Source organism: Trichoderma reesei, assembly GCF_000167675.1.
Source record: "Trichoderma reesei QM6a unplaced genomic scaffold TRIREscaffold_18, whole genome shotgun sequence".
NCBI lineage: Eukaryota > Fungi > Ascomycota > Sordariomycetes > Hypocreales > Hypocreaceae > Trichoderma > Trichoderma reesei.
In genome coordinates, this window is record NW_006711165.1 from 59429 (window position 1) to 77780 (window position 18352).

At 53.5% G+C, this 18352-nt stretch overlaps 7 protein-coding genes across 7 annotated transcripts; 3 read left to right on the forward strand and 4 right to left on the reverse strand.

The window, feature by feature from the left end:
- Positions 1-3891: 3891 nt before the first annotated feature.
- TRIREDRAFT_66261 (uncharacterized protein) lies at positions 3892-4836 on the reverse strand (the record flags this gene model as incomplete). Its single annotated transcript, XM_006967622.1, has 1 exon — positions 3892-4836. The coding sequence occupies one exon, from the start codon at positions 4834-4836 to the stop codon at positions 3892-3894; it is 945 nt and encodes a 314-aa protein (XP_006967684.1).
- Positions 4837-5760: 924 nt separating this feature from the next.
- TRIREDRAFT_123084 (dehyrdogenase/reductase domain-containing protein) lies at positions 5761-6780 on the forward strand. Its single transcript, XM_006967543.1, has one exon. It carries the CDS (start codon positions 5894-5896, stop codon positions 6722-6724), a length of 831 nt encoding a protein of 276 aa, XP_006967605.1. The 5' UTR covers positions 5761-5893; the 3' UTR covers positions 6725-6780.
- A 77-nt stretch (positions 6781-6857) lies between these two features.
- On the reverse strand, positions 6858-8489 carry TRIREDRAFT_109929 (uncharacterized protein; the record flags this gene model as incomplete). Its single annotated transcript, XM_006967623.1, has 1 exon — positions 6858-8489. One exon carries the CDS (start codon positions 8487-8489, stop codon positions 6858-6860), a length of 1632 nt encoding a protein of 543 aa, XP_006967685.1.
- A 973-nt stretch (positions 8490-9462) lies between these two features.
- On the reverse strand, positions 9463-10285 carry TRIREDRAFT_123086 (uncharacterized protein). The gene is made up of 2 exons (XM_006967624.1): positions 9963-10285; positions 9463-9877 (listed from the first exon to the last, which is right to left on the reverse strand). The coding sequence occupies exons 1-2, from the start codon at positions 10169-10171 to the stop codon at positions 9604-9606; spliced, it is 483 nt and encodes a 160-aa protein (XP_006967686.1). The 5' UTR covers positions 10172-10285; the 3' UTR covers positions 9463-9603.
- Positions 10286-10863: 578 nt separating this feature from the next.
- Positions 10864-11651, forward strand: TRIREDRAFT_66345 (Mn superoxide dismutase; the record flags this gene model as incomplete). Its single annotated transcript, XM_006967544.1, has 3 exons — positions 10864-10911; positions 10991-11458; positions 11529-11651. 3 exons carry the CDS (start codon positions 10864-10866, stop codon positions 11649-11651), a joined length of 639 nt encoding a protein of 212 aa, XP_006967606.1.
- A 1582-nt stretch (positions 11652-13233) lies between these two features.
- Positions 13234-15850, forward strand: TRIREDRAFT_109934 (uncharacterized protein; the record flags this gene model as incomplete). Its single annotated transcript, XM_006967545.1, has 4 exons — positions 13234-13274; positions 13336-14097; positions 14181-14666; positions 14725-15850. 4 exons carry the CDS (start codon positions 13234-13236, stop codon positions 15848-15850), a joined length of 2415 nt encoding a protein of 804 aa, XP_006967607.1.
- A 429-nt stretch (positions 15851-16279) lies between these two features.
- Positions 16280-18017, reverse strand: TRIREDRAFT_123090 (uncharacterized protein). Its single transcript, XM_006967625.1, has 6 exons — positions 17989-18017; positions 17853-17923; positions 17651-17781; positions 17472-17591; positions 16567-17416; positions 16280-16512 (listed from the first exon to the last, which is right to left on the reverse strand). The coding sequence occupies exons 1-6, from the start codon at positions 18008-18010 to the stop codon at positions 16282-16284; spliced, it is 1425 nt and encodes a 474-aa protein (XP_006967687.1). The 5' UTR covers positions 18011-18017; the 3' UTR covers positions 16280-16281.
- Positions 18018-18352: the final 335 nt, after the last annotated feature.

Here is an 18352-nt window from a genome sequence, read left to right on the forward strand (position 1 = left end):
CTTCTGCCTAATGCTATGCGGTGACGGAGCTTCCGTTACACAGTCACGAGTTATGTGCCACGTCATCTATTGCTTTTTCAGGCATAAGGTTAGGTGAATATGTACTGTTCTTCCTAGGCAGCGGTGAAGCGTCCAGCAGCCGTGCTGCATATGCGGTGAACGCAACCAAGTGAAGCATTACGAAAATAACCCGTATTATGCCTTTTAGTGACTGGCAACACCTCACTAATATCCCGACACAGGTCACAATAACATAGCCTATGTAGGGATGGTTTGTTCAATCAACACTCTGCTTTGACGTAGCTTCACATTGGCAGTCACACAGTTGTGAGCTCCTGACTATAAACTACCTAGTATTCTAGTATTCTCGCAGTTTTCTCATATCGACTTCGACATCGTCAAGGCTAATCAGTCGTACAGTCCGCAATTACGGTACACACTCACTTTGGTCGCTTCCATCAGTAGTAGCACCATGCTTGGCCTGCAGCAGCTTGTTCCCTAGGTGATGCCCTTGCTCTAAGAACCTGCACAATTGTAGTCCAGCTATTGTTGTTTCTCGATTTCATAGCCGGAGTACTAGGTGGAAAGCAGCAAAGGCCATTTTCTGCAGTATACGTCGACGCATTTGTACGTAATATCTCTCTGAGATGCCTCAATCTCTGGCTGAGCAAGTAATGCCTCAAGTACGGCGTTTTGCCGGATCTGTGTAACATACATCACCGGGATTTCCCTTTATCCTGGGGCGAATCGGCCTTCACGAGCGGATGAGAAAGCAGCAATCTCACCATGGCATCGTCTTCTTGTTCCGTCGCCAATGATAGTGGTGTCCTCCCCAATTGATCTTCGACGTTGGGATCAATATAGTAGTGTGACAATAGCCCGGTGACGACGCCTAGGTGTCCTTCTTCTACAGCCCATAGTAGTGCCGTTTTCCCCTCGTTATCCTGATGGTTGACGACAACAACGTTGCGTTTTACCAAAATGTTGACAACGGCCTCATGTCCATTCTCAGCTGCCAATGAGAGGGGTGTCCTTGCCTGGCCATCCTGAAGAAAGGCTTCAATGTCTTTGTGGCCTAACAGCCCGACAACCACGTCCTCGTGGCCTTTTTCTGCAGCCCAGCACATGGGTGTTTTGCCCTTTTCATCTCGACGGTTGACGAGGACGTCTTCATTTGCTAGTAAAACATTGACAACGGCGGCATGTCCCTTTTCCGCTGCCAAAGAGAGTGCCGTCCTTCCCCCTTTCCACTCATAGTTGATGTCGGTTCCAGCGGTCAGTAGGATTTCCACCGCGACATGGTAGCCGCCCGTAACAGCAACATACGACAAGTCGATCCGGAAGTTCATTGCGGCATCCGCTGGTTTCTCCGCTGGGGCACCTGACTCTTGGGCTATGAGCCCTATTTTAAGAGTTGAAGACGCCCATTTCTCGAGCAAGTAGACGAATGGAGCGCCGGCCTGTCTTTCTTGATTGAGCTCAGCAACAAGATCTGACATTCCAAACTCTCCATTGCCCCTATCTCCGTATTGTTCGAAGAAGGACAAAGCATAGCTCACTAGAGGCCTCCTGTTCAAGTAGCGGACATACGCGTCAAAGTGCTGCCAGTTCCACAGCGAGGTGGCAGGTAGTCTCTTTGCCAGAATAGTGCACCTGGAGCAAAGGATGAGATACCGTACACACATCTTTGCCACATATTCGATGGCGTCTTTTTCGCGCATCAGGAACCTTGTCTGTGCAGCGTATCCATGAGGACGAAGGAAGAAGTCGCGAACGGTTTGGTGCATGATTTGAACAGTTTCGAATCCTATCCCATAGACTAGTCAGATTATGCAGCTTGATGATATATAGATTGAGCCAACCACCTACCATTGGATTGCTTGAACTCTAAGAAATTTCCTCCGCAACGCGTGATGCGACCTTTGAGCGGGATTCGCGTTTCCAACGACTCGTCGGTCAAGGGTTCCATAGGTGGTATGTTGGAGATGGCCACGGCTTGCAGCAACTCGTCAGGCGTAACTGGCCTTGCTGCCCAAAGGATGCTCTGGAACATAGTTATCGAGTCCGCTGTGTATGGCTTGTTGTCCAACCTCGCAAGCATCAACTGGTAAAAGTCGTCCAGTTCAGTTGGAAGCTGCTTGAGGCGCTGAAAGATGACGTCTTCCGATTCGCAGTCCTCTAAAGAAGCTTCCAATTCGCACCCAACCAGCCTCACCCATAAGAACACTCCATTCGCGTTGTTGATGATGTATTCTGTCGCCTTATCAAGTAATAGTGAAACATTGAGGCCATCCAAGATGGAGCGTGCGAATCGAGATATATCATGCAGCGTTTCTGCTTGCAGCTTTATGATGCTGTTGATGTTCTGCCGGCGGACGTCGAGCTGCTCCACCGGCCGGCTCGCCACGAATATCTTGACGACGCCCAGTGTGGTCTTACCAGCAATCTCAAAGAGTAGCTTGATGATGCTTCGTCGATCCTCTTCATCGGATTCATCCACTGCGTCAATGATCAAGTACAGCGACCGTGGCAGCGGGTAATCGAGAAGAGATCTGAGCATCCGCTTCAGCGAGTCGTAGTCCCAGTCGACAATGCCACTACTGCTGTTGCAATGCTTTTGACGTCGGTACTCCGCTTGAACTTGATAGAAGAAGGCCGGGTCCTGGCTCATGATGTCGTGCAGTAAGGACCGAAGCATGCTGTAGTGGCTCCTCTGAAGACTGCCATCTCTATAGCTGTAGAAGAACTTGGCAACAATGGCTGAATTTGCCGATGGCTGTTCTTGCAGCATGTAGTCATTAAAGTACTTGGTGAGTGTGCTTTTGCCGCTGCCAGGTTTCCCTTCAATCAATAATATGCTGGAGGTCTGTGGAGTCGTCCATGCCTTGTATTGAGGATGCTCCCAGAGCCACATAAAGGTGCCTTCACATGCTTTCACGATCTTGTCAAAACGTGTGTCGACAAAGGAAAGACTGGAAAGGCATTCTAATCCTGATTAGAGACGATTCATGCTTAAAGGCCGAGCGGTGAAATAGCCAAACCTTTTCTTTCCTCGTCATAGTCGATGTAGGGCAGCCCCCTGAGAATCTCCCGAGTCTCAAAATCAATTCCGCTAGTAAGCAGCACTTTTGCCCTGCCGGTTGATTGTAGGGCTTTGATGAAATCGCGGATCGCTCTGATGAATTCGTGTTCCCTGCATACGTATTCTATTCCCGTTATAAACACCGATAGGCTTCGGTCCTGCTCTGTAGGTAGAATGGCCCATAAAGCTGCCCAGAGACTGTCTTCCGGGGCATCAAGTAAGTCGCATAGATGGTCCTCGATGTAGCCTGAGAGCCACTGAAGTAACGTAGCCGAGGCTGCTCTCTTGAACATATGATGAAGAATAGTTCGCAGAAAAGTCCGCACAATTGACGCCTGCTTGGCTTCCGCCGCAGACGAAATAACTTGTAGAGCAAGTTCCCTGATGAATGTTTTGATAGTCGGCAAGTCTGTCGCATTGGTGCCGCAGTAGTAATAGAGGGTTCGCTTGTGTGTCTGGGGACTCTTGTCAAGCTCCCGCTGCAGGATGGACGATGCCACTTTTTGCAAATCGCAGTCGGGTGGCGCACTCAGCCAGAGAACTCCAGAATTGCCTCTATCCCAGTTTATAAAGTCTAGATTCTTGAAGACCCAGTGATACTCATGATCTTCACGATCCAATAATGGCGTTTTAGGCTTGAACTCTGGCTGATTCACTGCTGGTAAGACAGAAAGGAACCAATCCAGGTTCACGGCGTCAATGTTGGATTCGATATCGATTCGAATCATGTCCTGTGGACAAGTTCTCCTGTCAGCTTAGCTTTTCGTCATCTTTTCTTCTGTTTTCTTTTCTCTCCTCGGGAAATGGTATCATACGGCTTTGATAGCATCATCGGCGACCTCTGTCGTCGCTATTTGATTTCCATGTATGACCGTCAAGACCTCCTTGGCATATGCTGCCGCAGTGATTGCCGCGTAAGGCTGCCACGCCTTGTTCTTGTGCGAATCCGCATAGTCGCAAATACCTCGAATGACGAGAGAGGGGAAATTATTCATGAGGCCTGCGGCCTCCATCTCGAAGCAAAGGACGCCCCCCAGCTTGGAGCTCAGGCTGTCTCTAATTCTGCCATCCCTTATCACCTGATTTCCAGAGGCTATGGTGCCATAATGGACTGCAGGGCCTTGACGTCGTGGCCTCCTATTGACAAGTCGTTCTTTACTGCAGCTTCTACATGTTGAGCCTCCATTATGTTCATAATTTGACTCGAACAGCATATCGGTTCTCGTGGTCTCAAGAGCGAACTGAAGTCGATGAGTGGCCGCACCTATATATTCCCCCAAGCGGCTCTTTCCAAGGAGATGCCTAGTTTTCAGAACCGAAAGAGCATCCAGCAGCGCAATCGGCGGTGCGTTGAGAAAGCCAGTCGTCTCAAACTCCCCCGGCCGCGCTTTTCCAAAGTCATACTGAACAACCCCGCCGTTGCCGTTCTGCGGCTGACTGACGACGACATCTCCAAGTCGGATATCAGAGGCTTCGCTTGGAACTCCGCCGCCGATGCCCACCATGAGGCCGAAGCGAATGGACGGGAAGTTGAAGACCATCTTGGTGGCGACGGTGGCGGCTGCGTTGGTGCCTATCAAGCCTGCCGGGAGACACGCCATGACGACTTTGTGGTGGCCGATGCGGCCGAGCGTGTACTGGCCGCTGCTGTCATCTTTGTATCGTTCGTCCAGCATTGCCTCGGCCGCGACGAGCTCGATCGGAAGGGCACAGATCCATCCTACGGTATAGTCTCTGTTGTTATTATGCGGCATTCGGAATCAGGCGCCAAGCCTTTGAGCTCTCGGTGTGCTCGCCGGTAGATGGGCGCTTCTTGACGATGTCGGATGCAGCTTTGTGGACTATCACGAGTGGGAACCGCTGGTGTTGTCGGATTGGATAACGAGGGCGCTGTCGCGTGATTTGGCTGCTTCGTGGGCGATTGGCGCTGGACACGACGGCTCGTGGTGGGCAGGTACTGAGCGGAAAATAGATAGTTTAGTACCCTCTTGGATATACTTCAATCTGAACTTCAAAAGCCAGGATGCTGTTGGAAGACCGCCAGCTACAGCTGGAGTATCTCGTCTGAAGATGTAGTCTATCAGAAACAACATCGGATCGCTGTCTCTGCTTCAGCCTCATGAAAGCTTTAGGCACTGCCTGCTGACCGAAGCCCCTCATCAGAGCGACTCAGCCGCGTTCGTTTCCACAAGCTGATAGGCCAGGCGGATCATGCATGTATCGATCTGCAAGGCGTGCATGTTGAAGCCTCAGGCGTGACCGGCACCTGCATTCTCCCATGGCCCGGAAGAACCTTGGGCGAAAAAGAAGGCAGATATATGCTGCCAAAGTCGGGATGGCACATCCAATCCCACCAGCCAGCTGCAGGCTCCGACGATTCACTCTTGAGGCCATTGTCCTCTCCCGTCTTCAAGGCTTCTGCAGTACCTTACCCCGTACAGGGGGGCGGAGTACTTGGTACTTGCTCATAAGCACCTCGCTTGCTCCATTCTCTCGACCAATCAGTTTGCTAAATTCAAAGCGGCGACGCTAGCGGCCCGTCGCCGCCGCTAAGACAGAAGCGCCGACAGAATCGTCCCGATCTGGCAGTGCATCACATACGGACACTGGCTGCCAGGTGCGTGTAAGTCGAAGCATATAAAGGCGACCACTTCCATCAACAATCTCGAGGTCTCTTTGGACAGCATCAGCAGCTCTGATTGCATATTGACTACTCTTTTCGTTTTCAAGACAACAAGTATACTTCTTTGCCAAACAAAACAAACACCCGGCAGAGAACACTTACATTAACTTTCCTTCATCACCATCACCATGTCCGCCCTCAAATACGTCAACAAGCTCCAGGGCCGCCGCGTCCTCGTCATCGGAGCTTCCACCGGCGTAGGTTTCTGCGTTGCCGAAGCAGCCCTCGAGCACGGCGCCCACGTCATCATCAGCAGCTCCAACCAAACCAAGCTCGACAAGGCCGCCTCCCGTCTCCAGGAACACATCAAAGCAGCCAACCTCGGCGACGCCAGCAAGCTCCTCTCCTCCAAAACAATCGACCTCAGCAACCCCGACACCATCGACCAAAGCGTCACCGACCTCTTGGAGTTTGCTTCCAAGGACGGGAAACTAGACCACGTCGTCTTCACAGCAGGCGATGCCCTCAAGACGCCTAACCTCAAGGAAACCACCGTCAAGGACATCCAAGCCATCAACCAGGTCCGCAACGCAGGCGCCATCATCGTCGCCAAGCACCTCCACAAATACATCAACCTCAGCGTATCCAGCTCCTTCACCCTCACCGGCGGAACAAACACCTGGCGCCCGCTCCCCAACTGGTCCGTCGTCGCCTTTGCGGGCGGCGGCACCGAAGCCCTTGCGCGAGGCCTCGCCGTTGATCTGCGCCCCGTGAGGTGCAACTGCGTGCGGCTGGGCGCCGTGCAGACGGAGCTGCTGGACATGATTCCCGAGGACCACAAGGAGAGCGTGCTGCAAGGGTTCAGGGACTGGGCGATTACGGGGACGGTGGGGACGCCGCAGGAGGTTGCGGAGGCGTATGTGTATTCGATGAAGGATTCGTTTGCGACGGGGGCGATTATCGGGACGGATGGCGGGCGGCTTGTGGGTGAGAGCAAGAGTTCTTTTGGTGCTATTTGAGGTGGAAAGTGGAAGCATTACGGTGCTTGATTTAAGGGGGGTGGGGGGTTGTACAGAATGGCCATAGAGAGAGGTCCGATCGAGCAAGAGCAGCATAATACAAATCTTTCAAAGCTTAAGCTGCGTCATGTTTTCAGCTCGGGATAGTGAGATCAAAATCATCAGGAATGGTAATCCAGGTATCACAGACGCCGAGCAGACTCCTCGCACCACCAGCCTTTGTCTCACGCGCAAACCCCTCCCCTCGGTGTAAGTAGTAATACATGCCCTTACCAAACTTTTGCCCTAGGCCTCGCCACTCTTCTTTCAGTCTGATATAGTTCAGGGCAACAACCTCGAGATCCTCACGAAGCTTTGGATCGCGAGCGCCTTTGCCGCATCTAGAGGGATAAAAGTACTCGACAAGGAGGATTCTGGAGCAGGTGAAGAGCAGACACGGAAAGTGCGCGTTGCTCACAAAGTCGATGGAAACTCGAGAGGCGTCTCGTAGAACGGAGATTGTGTTTCGTGCTGCAGCCACGCAATGGGGCCAATTTTTCGCCGTATCGGTTTCGGAATCGTCGAGAGATTCTCCTTCGCGGAGAGGACGGTGATGCAAAAGCACTGTGCATGCGTTCAGGAGAATGTTGAGCCAAACGACTTCCATGAATTCATCGTATTTGGCCATTGAGAGCTCTGTGGCAGAGCGCGGGAGCATCAGTCGGATCTTGGCAAGTTGTGCGCAAAGGGTGTCTAGTCGTTCTCTGCGTGCCTCGTCGCCGTCGTCGCTGTGGTCGAGTGCTTCGCTGATGCGTCCGAGGAGTGCATATCCTAGGATGATGTACTGCAGTTGCGTTGCCGAGCCCTGTAGAGTTCTATCGCGCATCGTCGTTATGAGAGTGTCCAGATTGGGGGTGAATCGACTCAAAGGACCTGGAGGCGGTGCTTCAGTGCCCTGAAAGTCATCCTCTGACATGGGAAATTCCAGCTTCATCCTTCGGTCGTCGATGGCATGCATTAGTCCGATAGGATAGCACATCCCCCGATCCATGATAAAGAGCATCCATGAGATGCGCCTAATCTCCTCCTTCTCTATCCACTTGGCCTTCTCTTGCGTTCCCAGCGTCTGCACAATCAGATTCCGCAGTCCATCGCCGTAGCTGTGGCCCACGGCAACAGTCTTTCGCCACGCCTCGCCGAGAATGACAATGGAAGACGAGTAATCGACGAGGGCCAGCCCTAGGTAGACGACCAAGACGGCGCCTTGTAATGTCTGAAGGACATGATGTGGCTGTTGCATCTCTTTTGAAACGAGGCTCTTTGCTTGTTCGTACCAGGACTGCTGTGACTGTCGAATCTGACAATTGGGGTGGACGCCAGCTGCCACGGCGATGATGGCGTAGAGCAAAACCGATGGGATCCCCTCGGCTCCTTCGGACTTGATGGCATCTAGTATGGTTTGCCTGTGGATGATGGGAAAGAAGCGATAGCACTTCTCAAAGAAGAGATCGACAAGCTGCAGAATGTCTGGCAGATCGGGCAGCTTTGGCTCCAACGGCGGCGTTGCTGATGCACTGTCATGAGATAAGGTGCTGACTGTCGAAGAGCCGAGACAGGGATTCAGAGCCTCAACGGCTGACAAGTCGCCGCCATTGGGCATTGGCCACTCAAACGCATCGTCCAAGGGGGGAACAAGGCTCATCTCCGTGGCCTCGAGCCCCAGCAACGCATCAACCTCGTCTACCGGCCACGAGCTCCAGAACTGAGACGCCGAGGGATACGGCATGTTGCTGTTCGCCCGGCCAATGACCCGGCCACTGCGGAAGCTCCGCCTATCGCTCTTCTCATAGTAGCAAAGCTCGCCTCTGGCTAAACACGAGGAACAAGACGGTCGGCTGCCCTGATGTCACGGATTAGGCAAGACGGGAACGGGATGCTGGATAGTGGTGGTGTGCATCTTACATCGCATCTCTTCTTTCTCGATCTGCATCCTCGGCACACGTTTTGCGGCTTTGCTGGAGTCGACATTGTTTGTGGAATTGGATTATACGGGGGAAATCACCATTGATTCGGAATCGTTGGCCGTGTTGTGACACAATTGAGGTGAAGGATGTATGAATCTACCGACTTCTCGATCCAGCTGAAAGGATCACGTAATGCATGCGGCTCGGATAAAATGCTCCTAACTCCGTTCCTCCTGCAGGCAGGTCCATCATGAGCTCCAGCCTTACACAGCACCAATTAGCACTCATAATGTTCACAAGATATAATGGATATTACAGGTTTGATTGGTAGATAGACTTCTGGAGACACGATCTTGTCGATGACGAGTTTAGTAAGGAAGTTGCTTTGAGGTGCAAGATGACGACGGCTTCACATTTGCATGGGGAGCTTCTAGTGTGTGGACTTCGGACACCAAATGCTCCGACCGGCTCTCGGGCAGTCGGACTCGGTTGCTGTCAGTCTCCAACTCATCTACCATCATCAATCAGTCTTCATCAAAGCACGACATACTCCATTCTTTCATCAACTTCGATTGCTCCAAGCTCGATTAAAAAATAAGATGCAATTCTAGAAAGAACCTGTTAGTGCTCCGTTTCCATGCTCAGCTGCCTGAAGTGCCGTTTATCCCGCCGTTCTATGCTGACATCGTGAAGCCACGTTGTCGATTCAATACCAAGACGCCAGAATCCCCCCAAAACAAAAACCACACTGTCAACAGTCTCCAGATTCAACCAGCCACAGGTAAGAAGATGAGCTTTGCCACCGGTTTCTCCTCTTTCGGACCCGCGCAGCAAGTGCCCTGCAACAAGCCTCCTCCTGGCCCATCATCCGACCCCCTTTCCCCCCGTCGTCCATCAAGGTGCAAAGTCGCATCACAACCTTGATGGCCCCGTCCGTCACTCATGCACCATCCCGAGAGACGGCTGGGCCGTCCTGAGAAAGTTGACGCCCACGATGCCCTCGGCGACGACTCTGCTAGGGGACGCCCCAGCGTACAGCGAGACTCGTCGCCCGATGATGCCCTCGTTGCCAACCTCGAGCAGAAGCGGCTTGCTGAGGGGAAGCTCAACAAATGCCTGCGTCTCGCTAAATGATTTCGCTGTCGTGGGGAAGCCGAATCTCGTAAACGTGCCGCAGTCCTCTATCCTCGTCCTCGGGTCACCGCTTGAGCTGTGCGACGTTAGCTGCTGCTGCACGGAAGCCGGTACGAGTATGTAGGAGTGGGATTTGCTTCGAGTGAAGCGAGGTCACGCACTGAATCACCACAGAGAGGTCTGCTAGCGTTCTTGCATCGTAGGCGGCGTCGGGCATGAGTCTCACGTGTGTCGCCTCGTTGCTCTCGGGCAGGCCTGGGGTGTGAAAGGCGAGGTCGCCGCAGGTTGTTGCGTGGCCGGCGGCGTCGAGCGAGCAGAGGGCAGCGAGTGCGCCTCCGCGAGGCCTGTTGGATGTTTCTGGGCCGCACATGATGTGTTCTCGAGAGCCTGTCTTGGTGAAGATATAAAGGATTATGCTGTTGGTGATGCGTGTCTTTGATAAAGAGACGCTGCTGATGAGGGAGAGAGTGGGTGATGGAGCTTCTTCTAGGCGACTTCATCAGAATGAAGAAGAGTGGAAGAGCCTAGACAAAGAAACCCCTTTATACCACCGGCAGTCCTCTCTGCAGCACACAATCGCCTGCAGTTTGCTTGATCCTCGTGAGCATGTTTCATGGCTGGCCATCTCACGCAAACAGCACAAGAAGTTCCCGTTTGAAACGGTGTGTCGCGGCGGCCCAATCACGGCGCTCCGTTTCCCACCCCCCTTCCCCATGCGGCAACCGGGACGTGAGCAAGTTTGAGCGCAAATGCTCGCGATTTACCTAGTACGCTGCGATCTTCCCGCGAAGAACCCTGATGGCAAGGAAAAGGAGCTGTGCAGATGGATGACGAAAGCAAATATTGGGATGATTTGCGTGATTCAGCTCGTGCTGCATTAGTCATGTGCTGACCTCCGTCTGGTGTGTGTTTGACAGCCCCCGTGGTCCAAACGAAATGGCCTCTCGACTCGTCCTCCTCACGGCTCTCTCTCTGCTGCCTCTCAGCTGCCACTCTTCTCAAGCTCCCGCCAAACCAGACTTTGCCAGCATCAACGTCCCAACCGACTCCTTTGAGCCCACCATGTCTGTCGGAACCTTTTCGCTGCCGGCTCTGCCGTATGCCTACGATGTGAGTTCTAGCCTGCCTTGCACTATCATCCTCCTCACTCACTCACTCATTCGTCCATCATGCTCACCATCATCACCAGGCCCTCGAGCCCAGCATCTCGGCCCAGATCATGGAGCTTCACCACAGCAAGCACCACCAGACCTACGTGACCAACCTCAACAACGCCCTCAAGACCTATTCCACGGCCCTCGCCGCCAACGACGTGCCCTCCCAGATCGCCCTCCAGGCCGCCATCAAATTCAACGGCGGCGGCCACATCAACCACTCCCTCTTCTGGGAGAACCTCTGCCCCGCCTCCTCCCCGGACGCGGACCCCGCCAGCGCGCCCGAGCTGACGGCTGAGATTGCCAAGACCTGGGGCAGCCTGGACAAGTTCAAGGAGGCCATGGGCAAGGCCCTGCTCGGTATCCAGGGCAGTGGCTGGGGGTGGCTGGTCAAGGAGGGGAGTGGGTTGCGGATCGTGACGACCAAGGATCAGGATCCGGTGGTTGGAGGAGAGGTGCCGGTTTTTGGCATTGATATGTGGGAGCATGCCTATTACCTGCAGGTGAGCTACTTTAAATGACCTGGTTCCCGTCTATTTTGTTAAGGTCCGGCTAACAGTATGGTTCGGACAGTATCTCAACGGCAAAGCTGCCTACGTGGACAACATCTGGAAGGTCATCAACTGGAAGACTGCTGAGCAGCGCTTCAAGGGCGACCGCGAGGACGCCTTCAAGATCCTCAAGGCTTCGCTGTAAGCGGAGCGTAACCCAAGCATGAAATAAATATAAAGTCATCATACGCCTGAAAATGCGGTGTATATGCAGGTCGCTTGCAGAAATCATCGCGATCCTCTGATGAATCCATTCCATCGCCTCTGTTAGCCCATGTGTAACCCGCAGAGATCGTATTGCCCCCATTTACTGCAGCCAACGCAACACCGATGTAGGACGCTGTGCCACCAGCCAAGAGATCTCGCCCCTGACTGATAATACTACTAGTAACGCCCTCCCGTCTCGTTTATATATGCAAAATATGTCATGCTGTGCCTCAGCTGGAGGAAAATTGCCCATCGTATGGGCGGAGGATAACCGGTATCACCGCCACGCGAGGGGGGGGTCGTTGCACAAATGAGCTCTTTGAGTTGAGCTGGTGAGGATTTGCCTGCGCCACCAAGGGAATCGCGCACGTGTCTGAGACCTCTTTGGCCATGTGTCTACCCATATGCGCTGTCTGTATCTGAAACAGATGAATTTTGCAATGCCGAGGAGGCATGTTGGTGAGCTATGCCGTAGGAATACCTTGGGGTCAGACTAGATGTACGGTGGATGTAGTTCATAGGAGTAGATGATCTATAGAGAGAAATCCTGCAGATTATACATGACATCTTCCTTTGTATGATTTCATCATTTCTGAGAAAAATCGTTGGCTAGCAGATACATCTGAGATCCAAGGGCCCCCCCCCTCTGTCGATGACGGACTCGGAACAATAGCTCGACGATCCAGAGAGGGCCGAGCCACGACACCAATGCAGGTACCCAAGATTCAAGAGCACAAGAACCAGGTGGAAACATGCATATCTTCGGCAACCATTCCGAAATCGCATTAGAAACCGTTAGCTCTCTCGATCCATCGTCTCATCAGCTCCTCATCCTGAGCTTGCCAGGTCATACCCCTCGCTCATGTAGCCCATATCTAAACATATGGCTGTAGGTACACGACGATCTATATGTACTGTCCGCAGATTAAGAGGAGCTGCATTGTTCGAACCGCCCCAGGGTCCACGGCAGCTGAGAATGTCTTTCTCGTGCGGCTCGTGGCATCCTCGTGCGACGGATCGGCATGTCCCTGCTTGAAACAATAGCTCTGGATTCACGGCATCACAAAGACTCCAATCGATATAGCAAGATTAAGGTGAAACAGGGATTTTTTTTTTTTCTCTTTGTACTCGAGCTATGATGTTGCTCTAACGGATTACAACATGAATTCCATAGTTCATAGCACCATGATGATGATGATGATGATGATGAAGGAGCCTGGATCATATGGCGTAACGTCCAGCGGAAATGAAGGCGCGGTGCGAAGCCGTCGGGAGGCGGAATCGTGCAGCGTTGCCGTACGGACTCGAGCGGAGAAGCTCCTGTTCCAACTTGGAGGCCTTTTCCGAGTCGTCTCGAGGGTATATAAGATGAGACCTTGCTCGATGAGCTTTGAGTTCCAGACTCTTGGTTCCTCACCGCATCGACACAGCTCGAAGCACAAGCGTTCTCTCGTTTGCAAGTCACTCGTTCTACTACCTTTTGTTCACAATCACTCTCGCTGAAAAAGATTCTTGACACCATGTTGAACAAAACCATCGTCTTGGCCTTGCTTGGCCTCGGGTAAGTAAGCCCCTGCATCATAAAGCAAAGCCATTTGAGATATACTTTACTAACATGACAGCAGAGCCAGTCTCGTCGCCGCAACGGATCAAACCGTGACTGTCACGACCACCAAAACCGAGACCGTCACGGCTTGCGCCTCGTCCTGCTACTCCGTCGTCACGAGCTGCGCTTCCACCGCCACCTTGACAGTGTCCACCTCCACGTCGCAGAGCGAGACTGAGTCCAAGTCTGCTGCCTCTACGGGCACTTATCCCACGGGCTCTGCATCTTCTGGACCGAGCTATTCCGGAGGGACTTATACCCCCCCGACCGCATCGTACAGCACCTATGAAACCGGTACTGCCTCTTCTGCGACCAAGACGGACACGTACCAGTCCATCAAGAGCGTCACTTCTTCGACTGCTACCGGCACGGCTACTACTTCCGGTGTCAGCAGTGACTCGAGCCAGCTCCCGGGCAGCACATCCTCCGCTGCCACGGAGAGTACGGGGTCGTCTTCCTCTGCTGGCTCTTCCTCTGCTGGAACGCTGACTTCGTCCTCGGCCTCTGCTTCGACGTCCAGTGCGTCGTCTGATTCAACGTCAGCGTCTACGCGGGATACCACCTACAAATTCGCCACCACGACACAAGCTCGTGGCACCTCGACGAGCTCTGAGAGCGCAACCGCGAGCGCGTCTGAGAGCACAACATTGACGACGTTGACGACGCGGGGGTCGACTGTCACGCAGACTGTGACTGTGTCGAGGAGCTCCGGCTCGCAGAGCTATAGCTCTGTTCCATCGGGCAGTTCGTCGGGTTCTTCGGTTGGATACTCGACCGGGTATTCGACTGAGGTTTCAAGTGGATCCTCTGCTGAATCTTCCACTGGATACTCGACGGGATACTCGACTAGATCTTCTTCAGAATCATCTCCTGGTTATTCCACCGGCGGTACTTCAACTGGTGCCTCTACTACGGGATCCTCCACCGCGTCCTCGACGATATCCTCAACTGGCAGTTCTACGGGTACGTCTACGGAGACATCCACAGAGACTACAACTGGTTCTTCTGCAGCTACGTCAACCGGATCTTCCACGGCGTCTACAGGATATTCCACGGTGTCATCCGGTACATCCAGCGGCTCGACTGCAGGATCCTCCACCGAGTCCTCCACTCAGACTTCGACAGGCTCTTCAACAGGCACAGGCTCATCCACCAAATCTTCCTCAATGATTGTTTACACTACCGCCTCTCAGTCCACCGGCCAGTCGTCGGCTGCAACGTCGACGGGATCTGCTTCCACAACCAGCGGCCAGTCATCCTCTGGAACAGCCTCAACTTCAGGGGGTCAATCATCCACCGCTTCGTCAACGGCAAGCTCTTCCGGATCGTCATCCGCAAGCACCAGCGGTTCATCCTCAGAAACTTCATCAAAGAATAACCAGCCTTCGACCTCAATCATCACCAGACACAGTACTTCGTATTCCGGTACCCCCTCCTCCTCCTCCTCCTTCTCCTCCTCTGGCTCAACCGAGACCACAGTCTCATCATCACCATCATCATCCTCTGGCTCAACCCAATCCACAGCCTCATCCACCCAAATCGAGACCCAAACAACAGACTCCTCCGCCCTCCCCGGCACAACCCAAACCCCATCCTACACATCCTCCTGCGCGGATTCCTCCACGCCCATCTACACCCTCCCCAACTCCACCGCCTCTACATCCTCCGAAGGCCATTCATCCCAGTCAACAGCCTCCACATCCTCCGAAAGCTACTCCTCTTCCCAGTCAACTTCCGCTTCCACCACAGGCTCCTCCTCCTCCTCCTCCTCCTCCCAATCAACATCCCTCAGCACAACAACCTACATCCTCCCCTCCTCAAGCACGAGCATCACAACCGACGCCTCCGCCGCCCCGGGCACCACCTTTTCAACTTCTTCGACAACCGCCACAGAGAGCTCGCAGTACTCGCCTCCCTACAGTGAAACGCCCACAACGACCGATGCCTCCGCCGCACCGGGAACGACCTTTTCAACTTCGACCGCCAACACAGAGAGCACGCCGTATTCACTGCCGTACAGCTATAGTGACATTCCCACGACATACTACTCCCTGCCCGCGTCTTCTGCATCTTCCACATCCGACGCTAATTCCGCTACTTCGTCCTCAGCTCCGTCCTCCTCACTCTTCACCATCCTAACCACTTCTTCTTCTTCTTCTTCTTCTTCCGCCACAACATCCACTTCCACAGTCTCATACGCCTCCTCCGCAGACGCAATCACCCAGCCCACGACGTCGACAACAACGTCTTCTTCCTCTTCATCTTCTGCTTCTTCTTACTACTCTTCTTCTGCTGCATCTTCTTCTTCCTCGTATCCTTCGTCAGCTTCAACCACACTCTACACTTCCACCACCACAAAGTCCTCCGGCACCGAGACGTCCACCACTGAAACTGCGTCTTCTTCCACAGACACCTCGAAGAGCGACTACCCCGTTCCCACCATCCCCTCGTATGGCCCGCCGCCATCTTACGACCCTCCGGCTTACGGCCCGCCTCCTTCTTATGGATTCAGGGGCCGCAGAATTTGGTAAAGAGACGATTAAGAAGAAGCAGGATATAGAGGATGGACGAGGGGAAGATGGAAAAAGGGTCGATTTCTGGGCGAAACACGAAGGTTATTAGGTACGGATAGGTTTTCTTTCTCTTGGAGGATCTTTGGAGGACTGTGACGATATTGTGGGAAAAATAATAGTCAAACCCAGTATTATTTTTTTTCTGTCGTTTTCTGTACTTTATATAGGTAGCTGAATACTGAATTGTCTGTCCTTGCAATTTGAAGACCAAATTTCTCCCGGCCTGTGGTACAGCGCACATTGAAACATTAGGATCTAACATGTGATATATATCTACCTCTTTTCGGCCTCTATACACTCTAACTACCTATTTATGAGCCTTGTTTGCAGTATTATAGATGAGACAGACTGGCGTCCGTGATGAGATATCGCTTCAAATTCCACCGTATTCATTTGCCCTCGGACAAACACACAACCGCCCACTTGCCACCCCACGCCCACTTCCTGGCACCTGTATCGCCGCCGCCGCCCTCGAGAGCCCTCAACTCCTCGTCTTTCCCAGGAGGAAGGCCGACAACGACATCGGCTTTGCAAGTCCGGAGCGCCAGGACGTTGACACCGGAGCCGGCACCCATGGGGCCCAGAGCTTCTTGGAAAGGGGTAGTCGGGTCCCACCAAGCCTATACAGGTCATCAGTATTGGAGACTCGAGGTTGGTCTAAAAGAGTTACTTACATCGGCGGTCAGTTTCCGGTAATTCAAGTCACCCTTGAAGATGACAAGCTCAGCTTGCTTCAGATCCTCGTACAGCTCAGGGGCCTCCTTAGGGAGTCGCCAAAATGAGCCAGCCGCGGTCCAGTATCTGTTGGGTCGGATAGTCAGCTGGCCCTCGGCGTGCAGGTTCGCCCAGTCCTGGAAGACGAAAAGCAGGTTCTCGACCTCCTTGTCTGATAGAGGAGGCGGCGTCCTATCCGCGACCTTTTCTTCCTCCGTCGGGGTTTCAAAGAACTTCTTTGGGCTGGCGAGGGCGCTGAGCAGGGCAGCAAAGTCGGCCGGAAGAACATCAGAGACGAACCAGGGGATGGACTTGGGACGTAGCACAACGTGGGTAGCAAGGCCAGTGTTGAGGAGGAAGCCAGCCAGCACCAGATCGACGTAGAGCTCGAAACCGGCATTGTCGAGGACAAAGTCCACGCGGCGCTCCTTCTTGCCCTCTGACTGGGCCTTCTTGAGCAGGTCATAGGTCTTGGGGAGGTCGTTGACGAGTATGTTTTCCTCGGCGGCTTTTCTGGCCTCGCTGCCCTGCAGCTTCTGGATGTCGTCGTAGGTCATGTTGGTAAGGAGTGACAGATCGGTGGCGTTGCCCCAGAGGCAGACCTCGCACATTTCGGTGAAAAGGATCTTCTCGGCCTCGACATCGTGGGCGGCGTTCTTGTCAGTGCGGAGTTTGGAGATGATGTCGACGTATCTGGCGGCGAGCTCGACGACGGCATTTCGAGAGGTCCGGAAGGTGTCGGTCTTTTGGCGGGCAAAGATGTCGTAGCTCTTCCAGTGCTTTGTCGTGGTGAAGAAGGAGTTGATGCGGCTGCACAAGAATCAGCTTGGTCAATTGAAAGCGGAATGCCTCGGGGGCAACATACCGGTACATGTAGCACTCGGCAAAGAGCCAAGGGACCTGGAACCAGGAGGGATTGCCCAGCTGCTCCAGCTCCTTGTTGTAGGCCGCAACCTCTTCTGAGAAGCCATCATCAGGTAGCGGCCTATCGCAGTCAGCATGTCGATGCACCCTTGGACATTGCTTCGGGGGGTGGTGCCATACGTCAGCTTGCGATCGTGCAGCATCTCGTACTTGAGGTTGCCCAGCTGCTCGATAATCTTCTTGCCCTCGGCCTGCTTCTCGGCGTCGTCTGTGCTGGAAATGGCCTTGTATACATCATCTACGGCGCCAGTCTTTGAGGCAATGTCCATTCTTAGTAGATGTTTCGTCGAGGTCGGGCTCGGGTGTGACGGGCATCACTCACGATGATGACGGGCCATCGCATGCGGACGGAGTCGCTGGCGAAGGAATGAGGTTCGCTGGTCGCCGACTTTGCTGCATCGCGAGTTAGCCGACGACTTGTAAAGTCTGCAGGAGCAGCATCTGGGTGCCCGACATACGCGTCTTGGGATCGTACTCCATTTTGGCGAGTCAATGGCTGCAGAAGGTGGTGATGATGGAGGTTGAGATGCGATTACGGAGTACTAGTAGTAGTAATACAGAATCCAATGTCAAGTCAACGCTTTTTGGAGGGGTCGTGGCTTGAAGAAGAGGCCTGGATGGCGGGATGGCGGGGTACATGGCGGGGCACTGTCGGTACCTGGTTGCGTGCCGGAAGGTGCCCTTGATTCGATGTATCCTGCGCCTCGGCATCCTGTACTGTCAGGGCGCATTGAAGAACCGCCGCTAAAGGGGCAATCCCGAGCTCGTGAATCCCTGTCAGCTCTCGACGTCATACCTACTGGAGATGCATCACGGCCATTG